The sequence below is a fragment of the Dendropsophus ebraccatus genome, chromosome 5, assembly GCF_027789765.1.
Source record: "Dendropsophus ebraccatus isolate aDenEbr1 chromosome 5, aDenEbr1.pat, whole genome shotgun sequence".
Lineage (NCBI taxonomy): Eukaryota > Metazoa > Chordata > Amphibia > Anura > Hylidae > Dendropsophus > Dendropsophus ebraccatus.
In genome coordinates, this window is record NC_091458.1 from 105100553 (window position 1) to 105127553 (window position 27001).

The 27001-nt window shown below is 44.6% G+C and overlaps 1 protein-coding gene across 3 annotated transcripts in view; it reads right to left on the reverse strand.

The window, feature by feature from the left end:
• Positions 1–25491, reverse strand: part of GAS6 (growth arrest specific 6) — a 50864-nt gene extending 25373 nt beyond the window's left edge. The window contains exons 1-5 of one of the 3 annotated variants that reach the window (XM_069970897.1): positions 25393–25491; positions 24916–25066; positions 23151–23317; positions 4238–4262; positions 2571–2633 (exon numbers count right to left, since the gene is read on the reverse strand). In XM_069970897.1, the coding sequence (XP_069826998.1) occupies positions 2571–2633; positions 4238–4262; positions 23151–23317; positions 24916–24997 (337 nt within the window). In that variant the 5' untranslated portion in view covers positions 24998–25066; positions 25393–25491. Of the gene's footprint in view, positions 1–2570; positions 2634–4237; positions 4263–23150; positions 23318–24915; positions 25157–25180; positions 25323–25392 lie in introns of those variants that run through there. The other 2 variants (XM_069970898.1, XM_069970896.1) reach the window with 2 other exon arrangements.
• Positions 25492–27001: the final 1510 nt, after the last annotated feature.

Genomic DNA, 27001 nt, shown 5'->3' on the forward strand with positions numbered 1-27001 from the left:
CATATTAGAGACCCCACTATCAGGCCTCCAGCATATTACACACCCTAGTATATTACAGACCCCAGTATCAGGTCCCCAGAATATTATAGACCACAGTATTAAAGAGTGTTATCCAGCTTTTCCAGGTTCCCAACAGTGCCTGCTTATCACCGAGGTGCCAATACCCCTGGGAAAGATCACCATCATTCTGAGTACAAAATACTGGGAAAGCTGAGTGACCTATATCATAGTGAGTATAAGATGCTGGGAAAGCTAGATGACCTCTATCGTACTGAGTATAAGATGCTGGGAAAGCTGGGTAACCTCCATTATACTGAATACAAGATGCTGTGAAAGCTGGGTGACCTCCATAATACAGAGTATAAGATGCTGGAAAATCTGGGGACCTCATCATACCGAGTACAAAATAACGGGAAAGATGGGTGACCCCATTATACTAAGTACAAGATGCTTGGAAGCTGGGTGACCTGAATTATACTTAGTAAAACATTCTGGGAAAGCTGGATGACAAGATGCTGGAAAGTGACTTCCATCATACTGAGTATAAGAAGCTGTGAAAGATTGGTGACCCCCATTATACCGAATACAAGATGCTGTGAAAGCTGGGTGACCCCCATCATACAGAGTACAAGATGCTGGGAAAGCTTGGTGACCTCCATCATACTTAGCACAGGACTTTTCAGGACACCCTCCCACCTCCCCATGTAATTTTCAGGGCCTAATGAACAGTATACAGAGAGGGAGGAGGGGATCCTGTATGATACAGTACCTCCCACCCTCCCCATGTAATGTTCAGGGTCTGATGCCCACACAGAACCCCCCCCCCCCTTTTCCTCTGAAGGAGGGGGCGGTCTAGCCATCTTTTCCCCATGCAGTGGGCGACCCTCATAGCTCCTTGCTTCATTGGTGGGGCAGGGAAGCAGTTTGAGCTGTGCTGCCTGCTACACTACTGAAGTAAGGAGTAGCCCCCCCCCCCCGTGAACATGGCCACGCCCAAGTTTTCCGTCAACTAGGTAAAAAAAAAGTTCGGGGAGCTCTGGAGGTGCCACTCCCTGCCAGACCACGGATTCCTAGTGGCAAATATGGTCCCGCTGGTTAGGACCACTCATTGGACTATTTAACCCTGAGTAACAAGGGATTTACTTAAATTATTGACAAGTTATGCTAAAACATTTCCCACAAATCATTATAATCATTCTGCTCAGCTTCTCCTGCTCCATAACATGATGTTTACAGATGACAATGCATTTTTAAAGTAACAGTTTCCTTTTAAACGGGTATTTCCACAATCAAATGTATGGCTAATGATACCAAATTCACCTAAACAATTTTTTGAACTGCAAATAATTTAAATAAAAAAGTATTGTTTACCATCTCTAGCCGCCTGAAACACTCTTTTCCTATGTCTGTTTTTTACTTGTTTTCCCTTGTCACATCCTCCAGTAGTAACATGCATTCCAGGTCGAACAAGTGCAGTTTGTCATCATTATCTTTCTACAGCAGTACTATGTGCAGTGGCAGCATCTTCCTTATCCATTGTAATCATCAAAAGCACAGACAGTACTGTCCTCAGAACAAATGGTGTCACCACTGTACTTCCTCCTTCTTTCCCCACTTAGCTCAGCTGTGTCAGCTCCACCTTAGCAGTACATTCCCCACGTGCGCACTCTAAGCACAAGAGTTCACCGGCAGAGTGTAAGAAGCAGCCATCACTAGAGACCAGACTGCTGATTTCCTCTCTGAACAACAGAAAATGAATGGAGAAAACATGGATTGCAGGGGGAGGGGCTAATATATATATATATATATATATATATATATATATATATATATATATATATACACACACACACATACATATACACACACACACACATATACACACACACACACGTGGGAAAACATGAACCCTCACTAATGATTGTTATTTAGAGAACATGTGACACTTTGTTGAGGCGTAAAATCAAGTGATCAGGTTTTATGTTTAACAGTGTCAGTGTGAATAGTATGAGAAAATTAAATGATCAGAGTTTGATCAAGGCATGGTCCTTGGAAGCTAGACTAGCTGAGCCAGTATGACAAAAACTGTGCATCATGTGGGGTTCTCTCATGCATCAGGACCCTTTTAGCAGGAAAATGCACACTAACACAGGAGTTGGATGGTCATTGAGTGGTTCCAGTAATGTGATAAGTTGCAATTGCTTCCCTGGTTTTTACAGTTTCCAGAGCATTTTTGGGATGAGGTACAATAGGCTGTTCAGTTCATATTAGCACCTCCATGTAGTCTGTCTGCATTGATTCCAACGTCTAGAGAATCTATGCCACATTGAATTACTGGGGATCTGAAGGCCAAAGAAGGTCCAAAGGCGTATCTTATGAGGTGGCCATTCTGTGTAATTAACCAATACTGCATTAAGGCTGAGGCTACATAGTAATTCCCGATCATGTGACCAAGAATCACTGTGTGGAGCCACTCCATTACTCATAGAAGGAATTTTCGTGTAGCCCCAGCCTTAAATGTAGCACAATAAACTTTTTAAATTTTTAAGAAACCCCAAAACATTACTCACTGTGGATACATGTAGAGAGGTCTGGATCTCTTCTGTCTAGAAATGAATAATTCTCAAGGCATTCTGCAAAAGAGATGTTTTAAATTTATGTACTCAGTCCTTTACATATATTTTAAAACTGGTGAAACAAATTTTAAATGTAAACGCTGACTATAAAAGCTGCTAGAAAAACAAACTGCAGAAAAAAAAAAAAAAAAATAGCCAGACAGCAGAGGGTGATATAAAAAAAAAAAAAAAAAAAAGTATTTCCTGCAGCCTCCACTGGTTTCCTCTATCTCCTGGCTCCTGTGACGTCATGTAGCCACAGGAACTGCCTGCTCAGCCATTTAGTTTTTGCGGTGGTGTCTCACTAGTGAATGACTGGGCAGCTCCTGTGGTGATGTGACATCACAGAAACCATGATATAGAGGAGACCAGTGGAGGTCTGGGAGTGACAGCTGTGGGGAACTGGCATGGGTGACTATAACCATTCCCTGATGCCCTGCATTTTTTTTTTTTTCCCAGATAACCCCTTTAAACACTGCAGAGAGTTTCTTATCCATAAAATTAGCACCATATTAATAAAAGGATATGTTTACGGGTTGTGGATTTGGCTAAAATATAGCACTAGCCAAGCGTTATGGAATGATTTCTCTAGCTCCAACCTCAGGTCAGGCTTCTATTCAGGGAGAGGTCCCATGCAAGAGAAGACATTTATCAGTGGGTTCCGCATAGGTGAAAAATCTACACATCAAAAAACTCTGAAAGCACATTTCTGCGGGTCCTGTCCTTTCCTGCGGTGGGGTTTCTATTTAACAAGTCTGCGCTGTGGAATGTGTTGGTGCTATACAAATAAATATTATTATTATTATTATTATTATTATATTAAGTCCTTCTCTGAAATGTAAGGGGGGCTGGATCCTGTGGGTCCCTTATCCACATGTGTTTATGACCCTGATATTCACTATGACCAACAGCATCAGGATAAATAACACAGCGCACTCCATTATACAAACAAAGCAAAGCTTCCTTCTTAGATCCCTTTTACTGCTGATTTCCCACATATGTCATGTATTTGCACTATATTATGTTACAGATGTCTATACAGATAACTAGGACAGCTCTTAAGCTTTTATATATGCCCAGGATGAAAGCAGCTATATCTTTCTAATCCTGAATATCCCTTTTAAAAGAATGACCCTCTGAGTCCTGAACATGCATAACCTTCCTAGTTACTCTACTTCTACTGAAGTTCAGAAAGGTGGCCTGACCATGCTAGGAGCTACCATGCATGATCAATACATGCACAATTCTGTGAATGGAACTAGGAACACTAAAGAAGCACATCTGCAGAAGCTTGGCCACTGCTGCTGGACAGTGTCGGCGCTGGAGCTGATAGAATCAGAAAAAGAAATAGAAAGAAGAGGCTGTAAATGCACTATGCCCAACCTGAACATGTCAATAGCACCTTTCATTACCAATAGTATCCTACCACACCCTACCGAAACAATAATACATAAATTTTTAACACCCAGGGTGTCTGGTTTATATAAGCTTACGCATATTCCAATATAATAATAATAATAATAATAATAATAATAGTATAATGTATGTGTGTATTGTGTATTCATTTCTGATATTAAGCACATGAATTATCAATAGGAATTCAGAAAATTAATAACACTTACTTAGGTATCGGGGATAAAAATACTCCTGTAAAAAGAAAATAAAAAGAAAACATTAATTTAACCATGTACCTGTGAATATAAATATAGGTATAGAGATACTCTAAAACACAAGTCAAAGTTAAAAACGTAAAGCTTCTTTCAGCTCAGTGCTCCTGACCCTCATGGGTATAAGGATTGCCTTTTAAAAAGCAGCAATATATACATTAATAAATAATCTAAAAGTAACTTTTTCATTATTTAGAGCAAGGTACCTGTTGCTGTACAGATGTAGCTTTTATTCATTAGGCCTCTTTCACACACTCTTTTTGGTGTGTTTTTGCCTGTCTAGTGTAAGTTAAGGCTAACTGACTGCCATAATCTTTACTTATATACACCATGGTAATTTTTTATGACATCTTGCCAGACCTTTAGACAGACCCAGCAGGAAAGTGCCCACCTGGGCCAGTGTGTTGTAGTACATGTGTTTTTTTTGGCTGCTTCTTTCAGTGTCAGCTATGTTTTTGTGTCAGTCAAAAAAAAACAGATCCATTTTTTTTACAATGGAAGTCAATGGAAAAACGGATCAAAACAGATTGCAAAAACGCAGTGTGAACCTAGCCTAACAAAAAAAAGCTCTTATTTTCCAGTGCAAAGAGGCTTTCCTAAACCTCCAAATGCTGGGGGCTAGAAAGCCTGCTGGCTCTGCCCCCCCCCATCCCCCATCTTGACTGAAAGTGAGCTGGAAGCTAAGCCCTGTCAATCAAGCAAGAACTGGGATGGGTGAGGAACAGGGAAGCGTTCCAGCCCTCTTTGACACTTTGTACTGGAAAATAAAAACATTTTTTTGTGTTATGGAAGCACAGACCAGTATATGAAAGGTACCATGTGTCTCCATGCTCTAATAGCTGTCTAGCAGTGTCAGCAGTTTGGACCCTGAATTGCAGCTGACAGATTCCCTTTATAGCTGCACTTTAAAAGCTTTATGATAGCCAATACATTAGTGGGTCACTGTCAGAGAAGATAAAATAAAGAGCTTTACCCCACCAACCCAAGTCTCCTGGATGGAAACGGGGAGCTTTCAGACATATTTTTAGGAATTTACTCAAGTTTATTAGACCTCTTCAAACTATCTGACATCACAATACGTGATTGCCTCCAGAACTTTGTCCTAATAATGCAATGATCATATTCAACGTTACAATTTATTTCTGTATGCTTGGTGCTAGGATTTTCATTTTCCGATGCAGAATTGATTCACGAATAATCAGTCCCAAAATATTCCACAGAACTTTGTAATGCCGCAGTTGTCTACATGGCAATGTCATCTTCAATTTCATGTAGAAACACATTACAAAGGGCTTGTGTGCAGCAACTGTCCTAAAAGATGGCTGTGAAGAAAGTCTGTATAGCAAAAGCCTTCTGTTCCCCTAACACTTATATAAGCTGTCTTTTGTCTCATTCATTCTACAAAGGATACAAATGGATAAGAAGTGGAAGCAGAAGCTAGCACAGCGGCAATCCCCACTGACAGCACAGATCTCTGCTTGCCTTCTCACTAATTTGCCAACCCTGGAGAATATTATTGAAAGCTGCTGGACAGCAGAGAAAACATCTGTGGACTGTGAAAGTCAATTTCTCAGAGGTACAGTGAGTGCCTAGAGCATGTAACAGCCAGCAGAGGAGCCAGCCAAAATGAACGTACAAATGACCAGTCCTTCAGTCTGTGCTTACCCACCTGGAGACTGTCCAACGTAAAGTTGTATTTTTCATAGGGACTCAAAGCTCTAACAAGTCTGCTGCTGCATGTACTGTAATACTTGGTATTATGCTTTAGAACAGATCAATAGTCTGTCTCTGGAAATATTGTCAATACAAGATGAGCAACCCTAAGCATTGTTCATACATAAAAATATTTTCACTATTCAAAAGTTACCATTTCGCTATGTTCACACAAAGCCTGTAGTCGGCCATACCACTTTTTAGATGGCTGTCATTTTAAAGAAAACTTACTGCCATATTAGGCAAATTACACTCGTAATTTGCTTAATACTGTCATATTTTAGCTTCAAAATACAGCTAAATAAAGATCTTATGTGAACATATCCTTGTCATACAAATTCTTACATTTTAACAAATATATGAACAAAATTGCTCAAAGTACATAACATGTAATGGTGTATACACGTATCCAACATCCATAACAATTATTGAGGGAGGAATTTTGCTAAAAGACGATGTAAGAAAAGTATCAGCTGGTTTGTAACTGTAAAGCCTAAAGTCACAGAAAAGACTACATATGTCCGTCTATAGCAGGGGTGGGGAACCTTTTCCATGTCGAGGGCCGGTCGGGCATTAATAAAATCATTCGAGGGCCGCATACCGTGCGCGGCAGTTAGTAGCGGGGGTTTGCAGCACCCAGGACAAGGCATAGTATTGTTCCCCTAGTGCCCCTGCTATTGTAGTTAACCCCCAGTGATGCCCCTTGTAGTCTAGTTAACCCCCAAGTCATGTCCCTGGTAGCCTAGTTAACCCCCATCAGGCATGTCCCTGGTAGCCTAGTTATTCCCCCCCCCATCAGTCATGTCTCTGGTAGCCTAGTTGTCCCCCCCATCAGTCATGTCCCTGGTAGCCTAGTTGTCCCCCCCCCATCAGTCATGTCCCTGGTAGCCTAGTTATTCCCCCCCCCATCAGTCATGTCCCTGGTAGCCTAGTTATTCCCCCCCCCCATCAGTCATGTCTCTGGTAGCCTAGTTGTCCCCCCCCCCCATCAGTTATGTCCCTGGTAGCCTAGTTATTCCCCCCCCCCCATCAGTCATGTCTCTGGTAGCCTAGTTATTCCCCCCCCCCCATCAGTCATGTCTCTGGTAGCCTAGTTGTCCCCCCCCCCCCCCCCATCAGTCATGTCTCTGGTAGCCTAGTTATTCCCCCCCCATCAGGCATGTCCCTGGTAGCCTAGTTGTCCCCACCCCCCATCAGTCATGTCCCTGGTAGCCTAGTTATTCCCCCCCCATCAGTCATGTCCCTGGTAGCCTAGTTATTCCCCCCCCCATCAGTCATGTCTCTGGTAGCCTAGTTGTCTCCCCCATCAGTCATGTCCCTGGTGGCCTAGTTATCCCCCCATCAGTCATGTCCCTGGTAGCCTAGTTGTCCCCCCCATCAGTCATGTCCCTGGTAGCCTAGTTGTCCCCCCCCCCATCAGTCATGTCTCTGGTAGCCTAGTTGTCCCCCCCATCAGTCATGTCCCTGGTAGCCTAGTTGTCCCCCCCCATCAGTCATGTCCCTGGTAGCCTAGTTATTCCCCCCCCCCATCAGGCATGTCCCTGGTAGCCTAGTTAACCCCCATCAGGCATGTCCCTGGTAGCCTAGTTGTCCCCCCCCCCCCCCATCAGTCATGTCTCTGGTAGCCTAGTTATTCCCCCCCCCCCATCAGTCATGTCTCTGGTAGCCTAGTTATTCCCCCCCCCCCCCATCAGTCATGTCTCTGGTAGCCTAGTTATTCCCCCCCCCCCATCAGGCATGTCCCTGGTAGCCTAGTTGTCCCCCCCATCAGTCATGTCCCTGGTAGCCTAGTTGTCCCCCCCCATCAGTTATGTCCCTGGTAGCCTAGTTATTCCCCCCCCCCCCCATCAGTCATGTCTCTGGTAGCCTAGTTATTCCCCCCCCCCATCAGTCATGTCCCTGGTAGCCTAGTTGTCCCCCCCCCATCAGTCATGTCCCTGGTAGCCTAGTTGTCCCCCCCATCAGTCATGTCCCTGGTAGCCTAGTTGTCCCCCCCCCCATCAGTCATGTCCCTGGTAGCCTAGCTGTCCCCCCCCATCAGTCATGTCCCTGGTAGCCTAGTTGTCCCCCCCCATCAGTCATGTCCCTGGTAGCCTAGTTGTCCCCCCCCCCATCAGTCATGTCCCTGGTAGCCTAGTTGCCCCCCCCCCATCAGTCATGTCCCTGGTAGCCTAGTTGCCCCCCCCCCCCATCAGTCATGTCCCTGGTAGCCTAGTTGTCCCCCATCAGTCATGTCCCTGGTAGCCTAGTTGTCCCCCCATCAGTCATGTCCCTGGTAGCCTAGTTGTCCCCCCATCAGTCATGTCCCTGGTAGCCTAGTTGTCCCCCCATCAGTCATGTCCCTGGTAGCCTAGTTGTCCCCCCCCATCAGTCATGTCTCTGGTAGCCTAGTTATTCCCCCCCCCCCCATCAGTCATGTCTCTGGTAGCCTAGTTATTCCCCCCCCCCCCATCAGGCATGTCCCTGGTAGCCTAGTTGTCCCCCCCATCAGTCATGTCCCTGGTAGCCTAGTTGTCCCCCCCCCATCAGTTATGTCCCTGGTAGCCTAGTTATTCCCCCCCCCCCCATCAGTCATGTCTCTGGTAGCCTAGTTATTCCCCCCCCCCCCATCAGTCATGTCCCTGGTAGCCTAGTTGTCCCCCCCCCATCAGTCATGTCCCTGGTAGCCTAGTTGTCCCCCCCATCAGTCATGTCCCTGGTAGCCTAGTTATCCCCCCCCCATCAGTCATGTCCCTGGTAGCCTTGCTGTCCCCCCCCATCAGTCATGTCCCTGGTAGCCTAGTTGTCCCCCCCCATCAGTCATGTCCCTGGTAGCCTAGTTGTCCCCCCCCCCCATCAGTCATGTCCCTGGTAGCCTAGTTGCCCCCCCCCCATCAGTCATGTCCCTGGTAGCCTAGTTGCCCCCCCCCCCATCAGTCATGTCCCTGGTAGCCTAGTTGTCCCCCATCAGTTATGTCCCTGGTAGCCTAGTTGTCCCCCCATCAGTCATGTCCCTGGTAGCCTAGTTGTCCCCCCATCAGTCATGTCCCTGGTAGCCTAGTTGTCCCCCCATCAGTCATGTCCCTGGTAGCCTAGTTGTCCCCCCCCATCAGTCATGTCCCTGGGATCCTAGTTAACCCCCAAATAAAAAAATAAACATCCCACTCACCTTACCTCCGCTCCCACGCAGTCCAGGTCCTCTTCTCTCCCAGGTCCTCTGTGCCGGTCTTCTCCTGCAGGCGGCGCGCGATGAAATGACGTCATCGCGCGCGGCCCGCAGGAGACTAAAGACACGCGCCGCTCTGCTGGGGAAGAAGCCGGCACAGACAGCATCCTCCGGTGTCCGCCAGCTGTCACAGACACCGGAGGATGCGGTGTATGCCGGCTTCTTCCCCAGCAGAGCGGCAAGCATCACAGGGGAGCTGCGGGCTGCGGGCCGCGGGCCGCATCGGGAGGTCTCAGGGGCCGGATGCGGCCCGCGGGCCGGAGGTTCCCCACCCCTGGTCTATAGCATCTCCTTTTCTGTGACTCAAGGGCATTGAACTCTGCTCCAGTTCTGCACTTACAGTACTTGCATAACATTTCTTGTGAACAGCAGTAAAATCAGTAGGCTTATCCATAACAGGAACTAGTTCCATTAGTATACTTCTTCACTGAGCAATAAAAAATAAAACCACTCTGAAAGGGGGGGGGGGGGGGTCAACGTGCGAAGTACTGCTGAAGTACAGAAATTATAAAAGGAGATTTTCCTTAGAACTGCAACCACGAAGACCATGATTTTCTAATTGATCTTCATCTCAAATGAAAATGCAACAATTTCACTGCTCAAATATTTAGTTATTCTGTAGTAATGATATAAAAAATAATTACAGACATCAGAGTTGACTACAGGGCTGCTCTGTGCTACAAAAGGATGGAACTAGTGCTCAATTTCACTAATAAAAATGCATTTTCATAATTATTATAGACAACAGTTTACTGCCACCCAGCTCATTACTGTTATTTGAGATGGGGTTCACTTCTCCCCTGGATGGGCGTCTCATGGACTTTTCTTCTAGAGATGCAGAACTCGATGGCCAACCTCACAGAGAATAAATGCAAAGGCTCCCTTGACATCTCCATTTGGAAGCCTGATAAGGATCTCCTAACGCTGCTTTATACTAGTCTAATATAAATACAACGACCCTCAAAGGCTCTATTACACAAAGCGATTATTGGCCGTACTTGGCCGATTAATGGTCGATAATCGTATGGAGTAATAGGACCAGCCGATATGCAAGATGTTGGGTGATCTTGGTCTTTCAACATTTACGGATCATGTCAGCAATGGTCTGGCGCTCGTTGCCCCATGTAATAGGCATGGCAGCTATTGACTTCGTTGACTTCAACGGGCAGTTGGGACGATCTAAGGACGTCCGGACAGCCCCATCCGCTCCTCCCCGCTCACTGTCTGTGCATGTAATAGCACCGCCAGCGAGCTGGGAATGAGGGGAAAGCGGGTGCAGACCTAACAGGTTGGTGCTCGCTTCCCTCTCATTATCATGCTGTGTTATACAAGATTAAAGCGACTCTGTACCCACAATCTGGCCCCCCCCCCCCCCAAACCGCTTGTACCTTTGGATAGCTGCTTTTAAACCAAGATCTGTCCTGGGGTCTTTTCGCCAGGTGATCCAGTTATTGTCCTAAAAACAACTTGTAAACTGGCAGCCCTGCGCCCAACGGCCGTGGCCTAGATTGTTTATGCATTAGGCTGGCACAACCTCTCTGTCCCTCCTTACCGCCCTCATGATTAGGAATGCCCCAGGCAGATTATCTCCTATTCCTCACCTGTGTTAGCCCGGCACATGGGCTGGATCATTAAGGCACCTGTGCAATGTTCACAGAAGAAAAGGTTCTAGGGGCATTACTAATGATGAAGAGGGTGGGGAGGAGGGACAGAGGGGTGGTGCAATGCAAAGGCATGGGTAGTCTAGGCCACGCCAGTTTGGCACGGGCTGCCAGTTTTAAAGTTGCTTTTTTAGGACAATAACTGCATCATTTGCCAAACGGACCCCAGGACAGATCTTGGATTAAAAACAGCTATCCGAAGGTACGAGCGGTTTGGGCGGGGGGGAACGATTGCGGGTACAGAGTCGCTTTAAGATTTTACTGAGATTTGGCTTCAACAGATGCAACCATGGCCTTCATCTCCCTAGAAAGGCTCTTCTTTCCTTCACTTCGTATGGAGAAGCATGTACCCCCTATACAACTTTTTGCTCTGGCCACTGAAACTCTGGTTCCTGGTTTTATAGATATGTTCTCTTTTCTGACATACCCATAGAACAGAATTATGTTTGCATGCAAACGACCATTTCCTATTCTTGATCTATCCATCAGCTTCTGGCCTATTCATTACCTGAGAGACATTCAAGGGGTACTCTGGTGAAAAAAGTCTGTTCAGATGACACTCCGGACATATTCTCACAGGATGTAGATCCTTTACAAATGCAGGATGTCCTTATGAATATAATATTGTAAGAAAACTTAACCTCTAACTTGGATAAAGCTTTAATTGGGAAGAGTTAAAGGGGTAGTTCCCCCCAAAAAATGTTTCTTTCAAAACAACTGGTAACAGAAAGTGCCAGAGATTTGTAATTGACTTCTATTAAAAAGTCTTCCAGTACTTATTAGCTGCTGTATGTCCTGCAGGAAGTTGTGTAGTCTCTCCAGTTTGTAGTGCTCTCTGCTGACACCTCTGTCCATGTCAGGAACTGCGCAGAGCAACAGCAAATCCCATTAGAAAACCTCTCCTGCCCCCCAGACTAAAAAAAACACCCCCTTCCTGCAGGACATACAGCAGCTGATAAGTACTGGAAGACTTAAAACATTTTTAATAGAAGTGAATTACAAATCTCTCGCACTCTCTGACAACAGCTGATTTGAACACCCCACCCCCTTTAAAACAATACAACTTTGTCCTGTTAGGATCACAATTCTTGCTGCTATTGCTGTTTTCCACTAAAGTCCTGCTCCAAATAGTTGGAAGATGATGTCTAGTATGTAGTATAAATAGTATGAAAACAAAGAAATGGATGAGCCAAGCCGATGAGGTGAAATAATGGAAAAATGGGATAGAAATACAAAACACAGCAGTAAAACACCTAATGACTTTCAAAGTAAGAGTAACAATGAAATATGAGATGTAACAGTGTCTTACAATAGCAAAAACACAATGTTAACATAATAGCAGTATAACCTGACATCTAAATCTAGAAGCTGGAATTGTGCTCAGGATTTCAACCTTACTGAATGCACGAGTCACTTCCAATGCGAATCAATACAAAGGAAACTGTGACCATGGGTAAAGAAAATGTGCCAACCTGGCTGTTATGGGCACAGAATGAACCATCACTGACACCGGGCAAATCCTCACAGTGTTCAAAGATGGTTAACACAAGGTGTAGGGGACCCCTTAGACGCAAGGGGGGAGAGTGGCAGCAGGCCCTCATACTGACTTTCCACGCTTGGCTATAAAGTAGTAATATAATATAATAATCTGAGCATGAAACAGGACAGGCTGCATTATAAACCTGCCCAACCAGTTTTTTTAGGCCACCAGTGGGTATCATGTCTCATAAATCTAATGGAGGTCACCCTTAAAACACATGTACCCCTTTATTCAAAGCACCTTGAAGGCAAGTCTAACCACTTATCAGAAAAACAGGATGTACTTTACCTGCACCACTTAAAGGGGTAGTGCGGCGGTGAAGAATTATTGACAGAATAACACACATTACAAAGTTATACAACTTTGTAATGTATGTTATGTCTGTGAATGGCCCCCTTCCCCGTGTCCCCCCCCCCCACCCGTGTACCCGGAAGTGTGGTGCGCTATACATACCTGTCACGTGCCGACTCATCTCCGATCTTCAGTCTGCGATGTCGTCTTCGGGCGGCCGGGCCGAATCCCTCTGAGCATCCTGAGTGCCGGCCGCCCTCTTCAGCGTCATCAGATGCTCAGCCGCGATTGGCTGAGCACAGTTATGCTCAGCCAATCGCGGCTGAGCATCTAATGACGCTGAAGAGGGCAGCCGCCACTCAGGACGCTCGGAGGGATTCGGCCCGGCCGCCCGAAGACAACATCGCAGACTGAAGATCGGAGACGGGGGCCATTCACAGACATAACATACATTACAAAGTTGTATAACTTTGTAATGTGTGTTATTCGGTCAATAATTCTTTACCGCCGCACTACCCCTTTAAACCACTCTCAGGTAACTGCTAGTACACTAGTCACAGCCATAACAACCTAGCACTCATATATTGTTACTTGGCACCAGAACGTCTTAACACATGAGCATCTTTCATACTAACCATTTTTTTTATTCTCCTTCTGCATTCTGACAATAAACATAAAATTCAGACCCACAAAGCCAGTACCGATAGCCCTAAAACAGTCATGTCAATCTCTGGCCCCCAGTGTCATTTTTTGCCCACCAGACAATTCAGAGTTTGAATTCCATCTGGCCCGCCATGGCTACTATATAAGAGACTATTGTGCAGGGCTGGCTACTATATGAGACTATGGGGCAGGGCTGGCTACTATATAAGACTATTGGGGAGGGCTGGCTACTAAATAAGCGACTATGGGGGAGGGCTGGCTACTATATGAAACTACAGGGGAAGGCTGGCTACTATATGAGACTACAGGGGACGGCTGGCTACTATATAAGACTATGGGGGAGGGCTGGCTACTATATAAGAGACTATGGGGGAGGGCTGGCTACTATATGAGACTACTGGGGAGGGCTAGATACTATATAAGACTATTGGGGAGGGTTGGCTACTATATGAGACTACTGGGGAGGGCTGGCTACTATATAAGACTATGGGGGAGGGCTGGCTACTGTAGAAGAGACTATGGGGGGCTGACTACTATGAGACTATTGGAGAGGACTGACTACTATATGGGACACTTGGGGGGCTGACTACTATTTGGACACTTTTGGGAGGGCTGGCTAATATGTGGGGCAATTTTGGTTGGGATGGCTACTACATGGGGTAATATTGGAGGGGTTGGCTATTACATGGGATGGGGTTTAATCATGTCATAGCAATTTATTATGTCATTTATCATAGTGGACAATGCTGGGAGACACACACCACTGATAGTGGCAGGAACGCCGCACGCTGCAATAATTATCAGGGTTGGTCCGCGACATTGTACAATTTTTTTTATTTTGGCCCACTGTGTATTTGAGTTTGACACCCCTGCCCTAAAATAATAAGCAGACAAGTACAACATTTGATGCATCACCACTAGAGATGAGCGAACCTCGAGAATGCTCGAGTCGATCCAAACCCGAACTTTCGGCATTTGATTAGCGGTGGCTGCTGAAGTTGGATAAAGCCCTAAGGCTATGTGGAAAACATGGATATAGTCATTGGCTGTATCCATGTTTTCCAGACAACTTTAGAGCTTTATCCAAGTTCAGCAGCCCCAGCTAATCAAATACCGAACATTCGGGTTCGGATCGACTCAAACCCGAACCCGGTTCGCTCATCTCTAATCACCACCACTGAGGTATGGCAAATTTACATATTGTAATAAAAGGCTAAGTTCCTGCTTCGTTTTTTGCATCTGTATCCATTTTGAACCTTTTATTTCTAGTACAGAAAAGCATTTAGGGAAAAAAAAGGATCCATTTCAATGCTTTTTTTTTTTTTTTTTTTAAATAAATATACGTCAATGGAAAATGGATCATGACGGATGGCATACACCTGCCTCTGTTTTTACCATCCGTTTTCTCCCTATAAACAGATACGTTAAACAAACAGCAAAAATGCAGTGTGAACCTAGCCTTATTAAAAATATTATTTTTTTTATATATTTCACTACCAGCTATAAACTTCTTCTCCAATAACTAAACTGAAGCACAACAGCACTTATCACTTACACTTACAGCTCTTAGAAACAATATTACTTCATCTTCTTGACAACCACATGCTATTTCACCATTTAAAATTCCAAGCTCTCTAATTGGATTGCTAACTCCATGTAAATATAGGTTAAAGTAATAACAAGGTAGCATAGGTGAACCATGCCATGTGTCTCATATGTAAATAAAGGTGTGGGACTTGTAAGAGCTTAGCAACAACAAATTTTCCCATGTAAAAGGGGGGGGGGGGGGCTTCACATTACAGAGATGTAATTACCGTGGCATCTGAAAAACAAAAGCCAATGTGGAAAAAAGGAAGGTCATAAAGTCATTGTGTCATTATTCGTTGATGTTGCCCAGGCTTTTAGGGTATATTCACGCGCCCTTAACCCCTTCTGCTCCCGCCCGGCTCCCCCGCTGTAAGCATACATTACCTGTCCTTGCTGCACGGGTCCGGCGTCCTGCTCTTCCGCCCGGCCAATCAGTGGCTGCGGCTGGGCAACACACTAATTGGCCGGATGGGAGTGCAGGACGCCGGACCCGTGCAGCGAGGACAGGTAATGTATGCTTACAGCGGGGGAGCCGGGCGGGAGCAGAAGGGGTTAAGGGCGGCAGAATTACATACTCGCTGCGGTCGTTTAGACCGCAGCAAGTATGTAGTGTATGGGAACTGCCAGGACCTGCCGGGCTCGCAGCGAGAATCTCGCTGCGAGCCCGTTTGTGTGAATATACCCTTAAAGTGCAGATTCAATTATAAAAATAAAAACACAATAAGAGAACCTGTCACAATTCCTGGCCTATCTGTTTTAGCAAATACAGTGGTGCCTTGGATTACGAGCATAATTCGTTCCGGGGCAGTGCTTGTAATCCAAATCCACTCTAAAACCAAAGGAAATTTTCCTATAAGAAATCACTAAAATGCAGACAATTGGTTTCACACCCCAAAAATTAATGATTTTTATTCTGAACAACATGTAAAAACAGATGAAACAAACATTTAGAAACAGCTAAATATGTGATATTATAAGTTACTGTACAGTATAGCAATCAGCATGTGGTGTATAATGTATAGTAACTGCATACACCTGATAACACAGCAGCAGTTTGTAGGTAAAGGATGGAACTGCAGATCCCTATAATGAAGTAGCGTAGTACAACAGCAATGGGGAAGGGGGGTGTGTTCAGCATGGACCAGGAAGTGAGAATCACAGAGCTGTGCCGAGTGTAAGTGCAGACTTATTATAGCAGCAGTGTGTATAGCTGAGTGTAAGTGCAGACACATTATAGCAGCAGTGTGTATAGCTGAGTGTAAGTGCAGACACATTATAGCAGCAGTGTGTATAGCTGAGTGTAGGTGCAGGCACATTATAGCAGAAATGGAGAGGGTGGGAAACATAAGGACTGACAGAGACTGCAGGGCATATGATGGAATGAGAAGGAAATATGTAGGCACAGTATAGCAGCGCTCTCTGTCCGGGGAGAGAGGGGTTACAGCTATAAAGAGATTACCTCCACAGTCCTGTCCCCTGATGTAAGCCCCAGCCTGGAGTGGATCTGCTATGATTTGGAAGGTGAGGGAGACTTTCTGGGTCAGAGTACAGTTTTGCTTTGATTGGATAGTATCAGACACTATTGGGACATGCCCACAATTGGTGACACCCAGTTGGTTATTGACTCATAGTAAGAATAACAGAGGAATGACACATTACTGAAGAAGAGATGTTCCAGACTTTCTGTTTCATACGCATTGCATGCATTAGGTAAGACTGGCAGGCAAAGAATGACAATAGGTCTAATTTTGCAATTTTTTTTACTTTGTTCAGTGATGTTGGTTATGGCTAGACCACTATTTAAATCTACTATTATCAACAAGAGTCAGGGTTGCCAGGTGTCTCTAAATCCCTGGACACTGTGAAAATTAAGGACTGTTTACCTAGTGTCTATAAAATACGCACTCTTGATTTTTATGAAGCTTAAGAAGCTTGCGCAGATTATTGTGGTTGTAATTATCATTTTACAGGTCAATAAATGCTAATGAAGGATGTAAATATTCTGACCTATACACATATATTTATCTTTAAGAGTCATTAGAATAACATAAGGCCATGTGGGGGAAACAAAACAAAACTTTTCTACAAATTTTCCTTTAAGTCAGCAGTTCCCAAAAGCACAAGTCAGCACACAGGGTCAGCGTGGTGCTCCGAAGGCAGAGAAGCTCCTGGCCTCTAGTCTTTCCTTTATGACCTGTTCTCTGTTTAAAGGGAACAAATGACCTAAAATACCGCTATAACTCTATTAAAATGTGCTGCAGCAGCGCCCAGCGCACTTCCCAGACATGTGTTTTGACTTTCCTCCCTGCAATGTATTTTTCCCAAACTTACTTTATATTCTTGGCACGCTGTATGCAAATCCCCCGCAAGAAGTCATATGGGCAGTGAGCAGTCGGCATCTAGTCACAGTTCCTCCGCGTCAATCACGCCCCTTTGGGTGTGATTCAGGAGTCAATTAGCGGTGCACTGTGCATCACCTCGCCATGCCCACGTTCTTACTACGCCGCACATGCGCAGTACATCGGTCCCGATCTGCCCTTTACTGCGCAGGGGCAGGATAGCCTCTAACTCATTGCCAGAGATCCAGCAATGAGTTCAAGGGTATTCTGCACCTGCACAGTACAGCACAGATCGGAACCACTGTACTGCGCATGCACGGCGTAGTAAAAACGTGGGCATGCCGATGTGATGCACGGCGCGCCCCTGAATGACGTCAGAGTAATTATTCAGTATCACACACAGAGGGGCATGATTGGGCATGACTGATCCGGACTGTGACTAGATGTCAACGGTTCACCGGCCAGATGACTACTTGCAGCGGATTTGCGTACAGCATGCCAAGAATACAAAGTAAGTTTGGGGAATATATGTTGAAGGAAGGAAAGTCAAAAAGCACATCTAGGAAGTGCGCTGGGCGCTGCTGCAGCACATTTAAATAGCATTAAAGTTATATTTTAGGTAATTGGTTCCCTTTAAAGTCTAGTCCTGGCTTTGGCCTCCAAAATCTGTCAGATATCTGAGTATAAAATGACCCTTTGTGCTATGGGTGTATCCTATTGGTCCATTACCCTCTGCTCTGCTACCATCTGATCTCCTTATTAAGCCCCCGAGTTCTTTGTTATGAATACAGCCGCGGGTACAGCATGTGACCCGGGGCTCTATTCGTTCCTATGGAGCTGCCAGAAAGACGATTAAGAACTTTCCGGCCTACTCGGCTCCTTCCTGCAGCTCCACAGGAATGAATAGAGCTGTGGGTCACATGCTGTACCCGTGGCTCTATTTATAAGAGAGAAGACAGGACCTGATACGAAGATCAACAGGGGGGTACGGCAGTCAGACCCCCCGCAAGTTAATCTTGCATGGACACCCTCTTTAATAGCATTGGGTTTGCCCTCTCTTTTTAATCCAGATACAGTTTCCTTTTTTTTCTAAAAGCATGACCCTTGAATCACAATTTTATTGTCCTTGTGGGCCACACAATGCTTTTTTTCTAATAAAAATGTTTCAGAACAGAATGGTACAGAGCATAGCCAAGTTATATACAAATGGATACAAAAATAAACAATTCAGCCTAGAGGATATATAACATTTGTGATTACGTAAATCTGCCAGCCAGAAAGCTAAATCAAGGGCAGTCATGTATGAAGATGTTAGAAAGAACTGTCAGATAGCATCTTAGAAAAAAAAACTAAAATAACATCCTATACTTCCAAAAGGACTGTTCAGCTCCTCTTTGGGAATCTGTGTACATGCTGCAACCTTTATTAACACTGAAGTCGGATCGACACAATTATGGGTATTAGATAAAAGGACTTCATTTGCTGGTTAGTGTTAGTTAGGATTATTTATACAATCAATCTGTGGCACAAATGATTGTCAATGTGCCTTACCTCATCTATTATGTATGGTCAGCCTTACTAGTTGTGCAGTGTGTAAATCTCCATAAAGCCAAGACTCCACAATATCTTCTAACGTAAGATTGTGGCACAAATTTACAGGCAATGTGCGAGCCATGTTTGTCCTCACTAGAATGAGGAACTTCAACGCCTACCTATTGTAGTTAGAACACTACAAACCTGTATGTATGATTTTAGTCTTCTCACTTATGTTATTGACCCACAGAGAGTCTGCTCCCTGGTGTATCACATTCACCACATCTCAAAGTGCTGGTCCAGGGCTGTACACATTTCTTTAGCCAGTCACAGCACCACACATTACATACTCATTTCTGCTAAGCCATAATGCTGGTGAATGTGCACTCAACCAGCATACACTGCACTAGGCTGGTGATTTGAAATGACAGTGACTAAGGAGAATGTACAATCAGGTACATTCGCTCTAAGTGTTTCACATGAATAGAACAAGGCCAGTGCGGGGAAGCTGATGCCGTGGTCGTTTTTTTTTTTGTTTTTTTTTTAACAGCGACCCGGGTTTCAGTCTATTATCGAGGACTGGCCCAGGCTTAAGCACTGAAGGTGGGCCGACCCACCCCTATTGGGAGGAAACCCGGACCCCTCTATGACGCGGGCTAGATTATAATCAATGGCGCTGCGCCCCCAGGATGTGTATTGGGGATTTTTCTCATTTTGTGCTAAAGGTTGAAAATTTTTTAATTAAATATACAATGAAAACTAAAAGCTGAATAAAAGGGTGTAGATTTGTAGTCAACAACCCATCTTGCCTGCATTTCAGTGTTGATGTGAATAGACTTCATGTAATGCTACATTTCAATTAATGATCAGTTATGCCCCAACAGGTTTTCTATAATGGCCAAAAACACATACTTTTCTATCAATTTCAATAATAAATATAAGTCCTATAGAGTCCATGTCATATATTGGAGGTCTGTTTCGCTGCACAACACTAGTAACAATTCTGTTGCTTTGAAATGACACAGTTGAAGAAATCAATAAATGAAGCAAATGCTGATGACCCCACTCTCCACCTCTATCCTGGGAAAAGGTCACATGTGTGGCTCCAGTGTCTAAGGTCAAAGAAATCCTAGTACAGGCAGCCTCGGGCAATGTACTTCGGTGGTACCATTTTATAATACTGGAACAAAAGGCAACTGTTTGAGAACACACTGCCAATAAGGAATATAATTGACAAGCAGTTGTAAACATTATGTCCCAACAGTGGCTGAAACAGAACAAAGAAAGGAAGAAAAGATGCTACACAACAAACAACCACAACACACTCATAAGAAGGGACCATAGGTTTTATTATAGTACTAAACTAGAAAGTAGCACCTATACACAGAAATATGGCAGACTGAGACTTACATAAAGGATTACTTTAGGCTAGGGACACACTCTGGACTGTGAAGCTAACGCCTATGTAGCATCAGGTTAGATTAGTTGTAGTGTAAACCAAACAGTACAAGTAATAATAATCTTTATAAATTAGGTGTTCATACACTTGGCAGCCATTGTAGCCAAGTGTAGTCTTCCTGTTATAATTATCAGAGTCACTTAGATCACATCAATGTATTTTGCATGGCTGTACAAATACTGTTATCAGTCTCTGTCCCCAGTGAGGCGCACAATCTAACCAAGCCTCATGCCAACGCAGGAAGAACATACAACCTCCATGCAGATATTGTCCCTGGTCAGTTTGGAACACATGAGCCAGGGGCTAACCAATAGTACCAAATAGATCAAATCAAAAGGTTTTAGCAAAAAATACTTGAGTTACCTGTGGAGAATAAAGGTGTTATCCGTAGATTAAAATCTGCCTTCTTTCCTCAGGATAGGGAATGAGTAGCTGATCTACGGGGGTCCAACCACTAGGACCACTACCGATCAAGAGAACAGAGGTTTTTTGTCCTCCAAGTATATGGCGTGGCGGAGTGCATGCTTGTCAGCTGCTCCATTCAATTTCTATGTGATTTCCTAACATTACAGAGTGCAGAACATGGACATGTACAGAAGCCCCACAGACAATAGAGAAAATTTAACAATGGCTTTTTTGTAGGTTTTAGTGCAAAATTGTTTCAAATATTTTGCACAATCGCTCATTTGTAGAAAAAGAATTTTAATTTTTCTTTTGATGTTCGCAAAAATTTGAGAGTACTGCACAAAATTGTTAAACTTTCCTACACTAGTTTACTGACGAAAGCGCTGAATAATTCCCCCAATTAAAGCGACTCTGTACCCACAATCTGACCCCAAAACCACTTGTACCTTCGGATAGCTGCTTTTAAATCAAGATCTGTCCTGTGGTCCGTTCGGCAGGTGATGCAGTTATTGTCCTAAAACAATACTTTTAAACTTGAAGCCCATGCCAAACGGGAGTATCTGTGCCCTAACTTTGCACCACCCCTCTGTCCCTCCTCCCCACCCTCTTCATCATTAGGAATGCTCCAGGCAGATTGCCTCCTATTCCCCACCTGTGGCAGTTCAGCACATGAGCTGGATCGTTAAGGACCTGTGCAATGTTCAGCATTGAGAAACTGTTTCAGTGGCATTCCTAATGATGAAGAGGGTAGGGAGGAGAGACGGAGGGGTGGTGCAAAGTTAGGGCACAGATACTCCCGTTTGGCACGGGCTTCAAGTTTGAATATATTTTTTTAGGACAGTAACTGCATCACCTGCCGAACAGACCGCGGGACAGATCTTGGATTAAAGGCAGCTATCTGAAGGTACAAGTGGTTTGGGGGGGTCAGATTGTGGGTACAGAGTCGCTTTAAAGGAACAGAACTGGTGGCCGAGCATGCTTGCTACTGCTCTATTCAGTTCAGTCTATTCAGGCATAACAGGAGAAGGAGGCAAGTTTAGTAAAAAAAAAATAATTATTTGCTAATTTATTTAACGTTTGACTATTTGAGTCAAGATGGTACTACCTCATTAAAGTTTACAAAGTGCACCCTTGTCATCACAGGTAGATTTTTCAACAATCTTTGGCATCCATAAATTCTGATCAAAATGCTATTTAGCTTCCTATAACAGTACTATTCACTTATCACCATTTAAACCAAAGATCTACTCTAAAAAGATTAACTGAAAGGGAATCTGTCAAGGGTACGTTGTGCTCAGATTTCAAGTGTTAAAGGGAATCTATAGTAATTCACATTCCAAACTGCTGTTAGACACTGTTAGATAGCTATTAAATCAAGAAGACATATGGGGGAGATTTATCAAACACGGTGTAAAGTGAAACTGTCTCAGTTGCCCCTAGAAACCAATCAGATTCCACCTTTCATTTTCCAAAGAGTCAGTGAGAAATAAAAAGGTGGAATCTGATTGGTTGCTAGGGGCAACTGAGCCAGTTTCACTTCACACCATGTTTGACAAATCTCCCCCATGGTACCTTTCATATATCCATATTTATTCTCTGCTACAAGGAGTCAAGTAGGCTTTTCCAAGATCCTGAACAGCTGCAAGCTTTAATGTCATCTCCCTCCCTGATTGATTGACACCTGGAAGTTGCATCCCAGGCAGATCGAGAGAGAGAAGGGTCTAAGGCTGCATTCACACGTCCGCAAATTTTGCGGACCTACAGATGGTAAATGCCCATCCTGGATGGTTTCCCTGCCTGGCATGATGTATCAATATCATGTCAGCAGTGGGGAAAATGTTTAAATCTCTGCAGCTCATTCATTACAGTGCTGCAAATATTCAAACAGTTTGCCCGCTGCCGGTATGATATTGATACATCATGCTGTGCAGGGAAACAATCTATTACAGGCATTCACCGCCTATAGGTCTGAAAATCTGTGGACTTGTGAATGCAGCCTAAGGGTCTGTTCACACGTACAGACTCGCTGCGTATTTACCGCTGTGAGTTTCTCGCACATAAATCCACAGCGATACTGATTGCTATCAAGTCAATGTATGTGTACTCTCGCTGCGTGTTTGGTGCGATTTTTACATGCGAGTTTTGATTTTCACAGGCAAGTTCAACACCACAAAAAACGCAGCTACTTTCATGCGAGCTCTGTGCGAGTTTAACGTGGCGAGTCTGTACGTGTGAACAGACCCTAGAGAGGTGTTACAGCTTGCTGCACTTCAGGAGCGTGAAAAGGACTCTGCACTACAGAATAAAAGCATTGTTCTACATTCTGGAAGTACAGACAGATATTTGAAAGGCACTATGAGTCTCCTTGACCAAGAACTGGTACTTCCACAGCAAGATGATATTTTTTCTCAAATTACAACAAATTCTACAAATCTAACAAACAAACAAACAAGCATTGTAGATTTCACTTACAGTTTCAGGATCATTCTCAAAAACCTCCCTGGCCTCTTCCTTACTGCACTTCTCCTCTACACACTCCCGTTCCAAGTGGCCTTGCTTAGTCTCTTCAAATATATGGTTTGCCCTCTTCAGCCTGGGGCGTAAGAACTGTGCCGCCTCACTGGCCTGCAACATGACTCCTGCAGCCAACATATAACAAAAACATACAAAAGATTATTTTGTCTGTGAACATATTTCCCAGACTATTCACATTTATAGAAGTAAGAAAAAACACCATATTATCTAACTTAGTTGTAGTGCTGCTATCAGAGACCTCTTCATCCAGGAGCTAATATAATGGGGGTTGACTAGCTATCCAGGAAGTAGAGATCACTTTCTTTTCGCCAAAGACAGGACGAGTGAGAGGAATGAAGCCATAACTGCTACAGTATGTTGAGTCAATTTTCACATAATGGAAAAATCTGGTTATCTAAGGGGTATTCCATCCTAGAGCATTTCTCACCTATCCACCGAATAGGTGATACATACTAGACTGCTGTGGGTACGACCAGTGGGCTGTGCCCACCAGTGTCATTGACTCTGAATGCAGTAGAAGGGACATACTCAACAGCTGCACCATTTAAACTCCCACTGCTACAGTCTTGCAGCTAAGGAAACAAGGGACCTGTGTCCTTTGTCATAGTTATTGGAGGGGATCCCGGCAACTCTTGTGCGGTGGATACGTAGTCAAATCTTCTGACAAGAATATCATTTTAAATGGAAGATGCCAGGATTCTAATTTTGACAACAACAATGGTAAAAGAAATGATAGTGAAAACACCTAAAAGGTTTACAGAAACGTCAATGGTTACTGAAAATGCTGATATGAACAGAGGCATAGACAGACCAGAGTTACAGGAAACGTATATATCATGTTATATGTTATGTTATATGTTATAAGCAACAATTTCCTATGTGGACAGTTGTACCCATTGCTGCAAACATTTCCAATATGCAAATCCCAATAACGTCTATTGTGATTTAATCACCCAATAAAACTTCAAGGGGACATCTATACACTTGAGCGCACGTGCTGTTACATGATGTGGCTGCTGTGTGCATTGGTGCTAATTCTCCTAACAGCACAGAGAACCTGTATATAAAGGATAATCGGGAATTGTCAGCTTTGTAGCCCCCAAAAATCAAGTAAGGTGGCAGGAGGGCACATAAGGCTGCTTTTTATAGGACATAATAGGTACAGAATGTTCAAACTGCTGGAGACATAGAGACTATACACAGTTATACAAAGCATATATAGGTGATACATGGGCACACACTGTAACCCTGCACCTCCAATGCATATGCCCACTGTACCAAAGTGTGGCACTCCCTCAAGGAGTATCTCACCTATACAGCACTGAGGTATATACAGTATGTATACAGAATTGTACACCGACATAAGAAACACTCATATATATATATATATTATATATATATATATATATATACACACACAGTGCTGTGCCCTATGGAGGGAAGTGACTCCTCAGTAGTCAGTGCTGCCCTTTACTATTCTGCAGCTTTGCCCAGGAGGATATAAACAAAGCCATGCCAGCTGCTGCCCGGGCTCCCATGTGCATGGTGAAGCAATCATGGAGCCTGCTGACAATGCAGCTCTGTCACCATCCCAAACAGCTGGCACCTTCTGCATGCTGCCCATACTATGCCAACCCCCAGGGGTGAGAGTGTCCCTGTATGCCCCCGGGTCCCCTGCCCTCCCCGGTCCCCCCATACTCACTGCCATGCGAGGTCTCCGCCGCCGCCAGCACACTGAGGAGGAGCAGCAGCAGCGCGGCTGTCAGGCTGGAGGTGCGGGGCATGGTGGGTGCACGAGGCCGGCCAGGTAGAGGTGATGTCCCCGGTGTGCAGCGTGTGATCCGGAGCCAGGACTGTGTGTGAGAAAGCATAGAGCACCATTCAGCAGGCGCAGCAGGCACAGCGGGCAGTCCGCCTCACCCCCTCCCAGGCAGCTGATAAAAGTTTGCACACATCTCCAGACACACCTCTATGTCCCTGACGTGATCCCGCAGCCTCCTGAGCGCTCCGGGCGGGCACACACGGCTATATATACACCCGGCGGCGGCGGCTGCTGCTGCTGGGAATGCTACACGGCGCCCACACGGTATGTGCCCCTCTGCTGCCGGCTGGCTGCCCTCATCACTACTACCCACTGCAGTGTGCACGGCTCCTCCATACAGACCCCGCCAGTACCTACAGAGAGACAGAAGCTGCAGGAGCCTGGCGGTCACCCGGCTGGGCTCTAGTGTCACTAGTCAGGGGAACGGTGCCGGGGTGACATGACCGGGCCGCCTCCCTGCCCGCCGCTCCGTGTGTACACAACCCTGATAATATGGCACCACCTGCTGACGGGCTCCACAGCCTCCACTGACCTGGATTCACACACAGCTGTGCCCGGCCCTGTGTCCGGAGAACAATGGCTTACACACACAGCACACAGCAATAGCAATGCATACACATATAGCAGGCTGTCAGGACAGTAAAAACTCCCCAGTACAAAGAAAATTTTTTTTTACTGCATTTTGCGCCTTTTTTGTCCGGTTTTTATTTTTATTTTCTGTTGTGGACAGATGTCACTTTAGTGGTGGTGTCCATTGTATTACTTATCTATGAATTATATTACGCTATTTACTCCCAAGTTGCCATTTTACAGAATGTATAAAGAGAACCTGCCATAGGTTTATTGCTGCCAGAACCACGGGCAGCATGAAATGATGAATGATTTCAGAGAATTCAGACTTTGGGGCCTATCCCAATTTACTTCATTGATTCACATATAGAGAGAAATTTATCAATCAAAGCCAATATAGAGAAACAGTGAGACTTAGTTCACACTATGAAATTGGCGACAAAGTTCTGTACGGAACCCCGCGTACCGAATCCTGTTTAAATGGGATTGCTCATTGCTCAAAGAATTGAGGCGCGGAGGCGCTCGATTCCTCCCATTCAAACAGATAGCAGTCCATAGTGTGAACAGGCTCTTAGGGTGCGTTTACACAGAGAGATTTATTTGACAGATTTTTTATGCCAAAGCCAGGAATGGATTTGAGAAGAGGAGAAATACTGTTCCTGGCTTTGGCTTCAAAAATCTGTCAGATAAATCTCTCTGTGTAAAGGCATCCTAAGTTCCCACTTCAGTAATTTCTGAGATCACCAGAGATCACCATTCACCTATGAATGGGTCTATACAATTGTGGACCGCTACAGGTGCACATCCATAGTGCTGTCCGTGTCGGCTGGTCTGCATCTATGGCTGTGTGAATTAGTCCTCAGGGACTGCCCGATGAGGCCTCTGAGCCCTATTCCTGGATGATGTTATAACTATGATTTCCCTGAAACACTGCAGTATTTCATAGTGAATCAAATGTCATTGCAAGGGGAAGCTTATCCTGGTTTAATGCTGTCTGTGGCTCAGGCAGCATGAAAAGGGGGTGCCCGACCAACAACACTCATCGGTAATGGATGCCTAATCAGTGGGGGTCTGTCCACTGGATCCCACCATGGATACGAAACAAAACGAAGCTGCTTTGCTCATCTCTACTCATAACTTTTAAAATCTCAATTAACAGGGGATGTAAAAAAAAAGCCTTTTTGCAATTTACATTCATTATTATGTGTCCGTCAATCAAATGGTCAAAATACACAGGTGAAGAATTAGGAAACCAAGAAAACGGAAAAAAGGATGCAGAATGAAATGAGAAAGAACTGCTTAAAATAATAATATGAAAGGCCTCAAAAGTTTTAAGGAGAACCCCTTCAGGGAGACCTGATGTCACATTCCAAACTTCAGCCTGACTTCCTCCAGC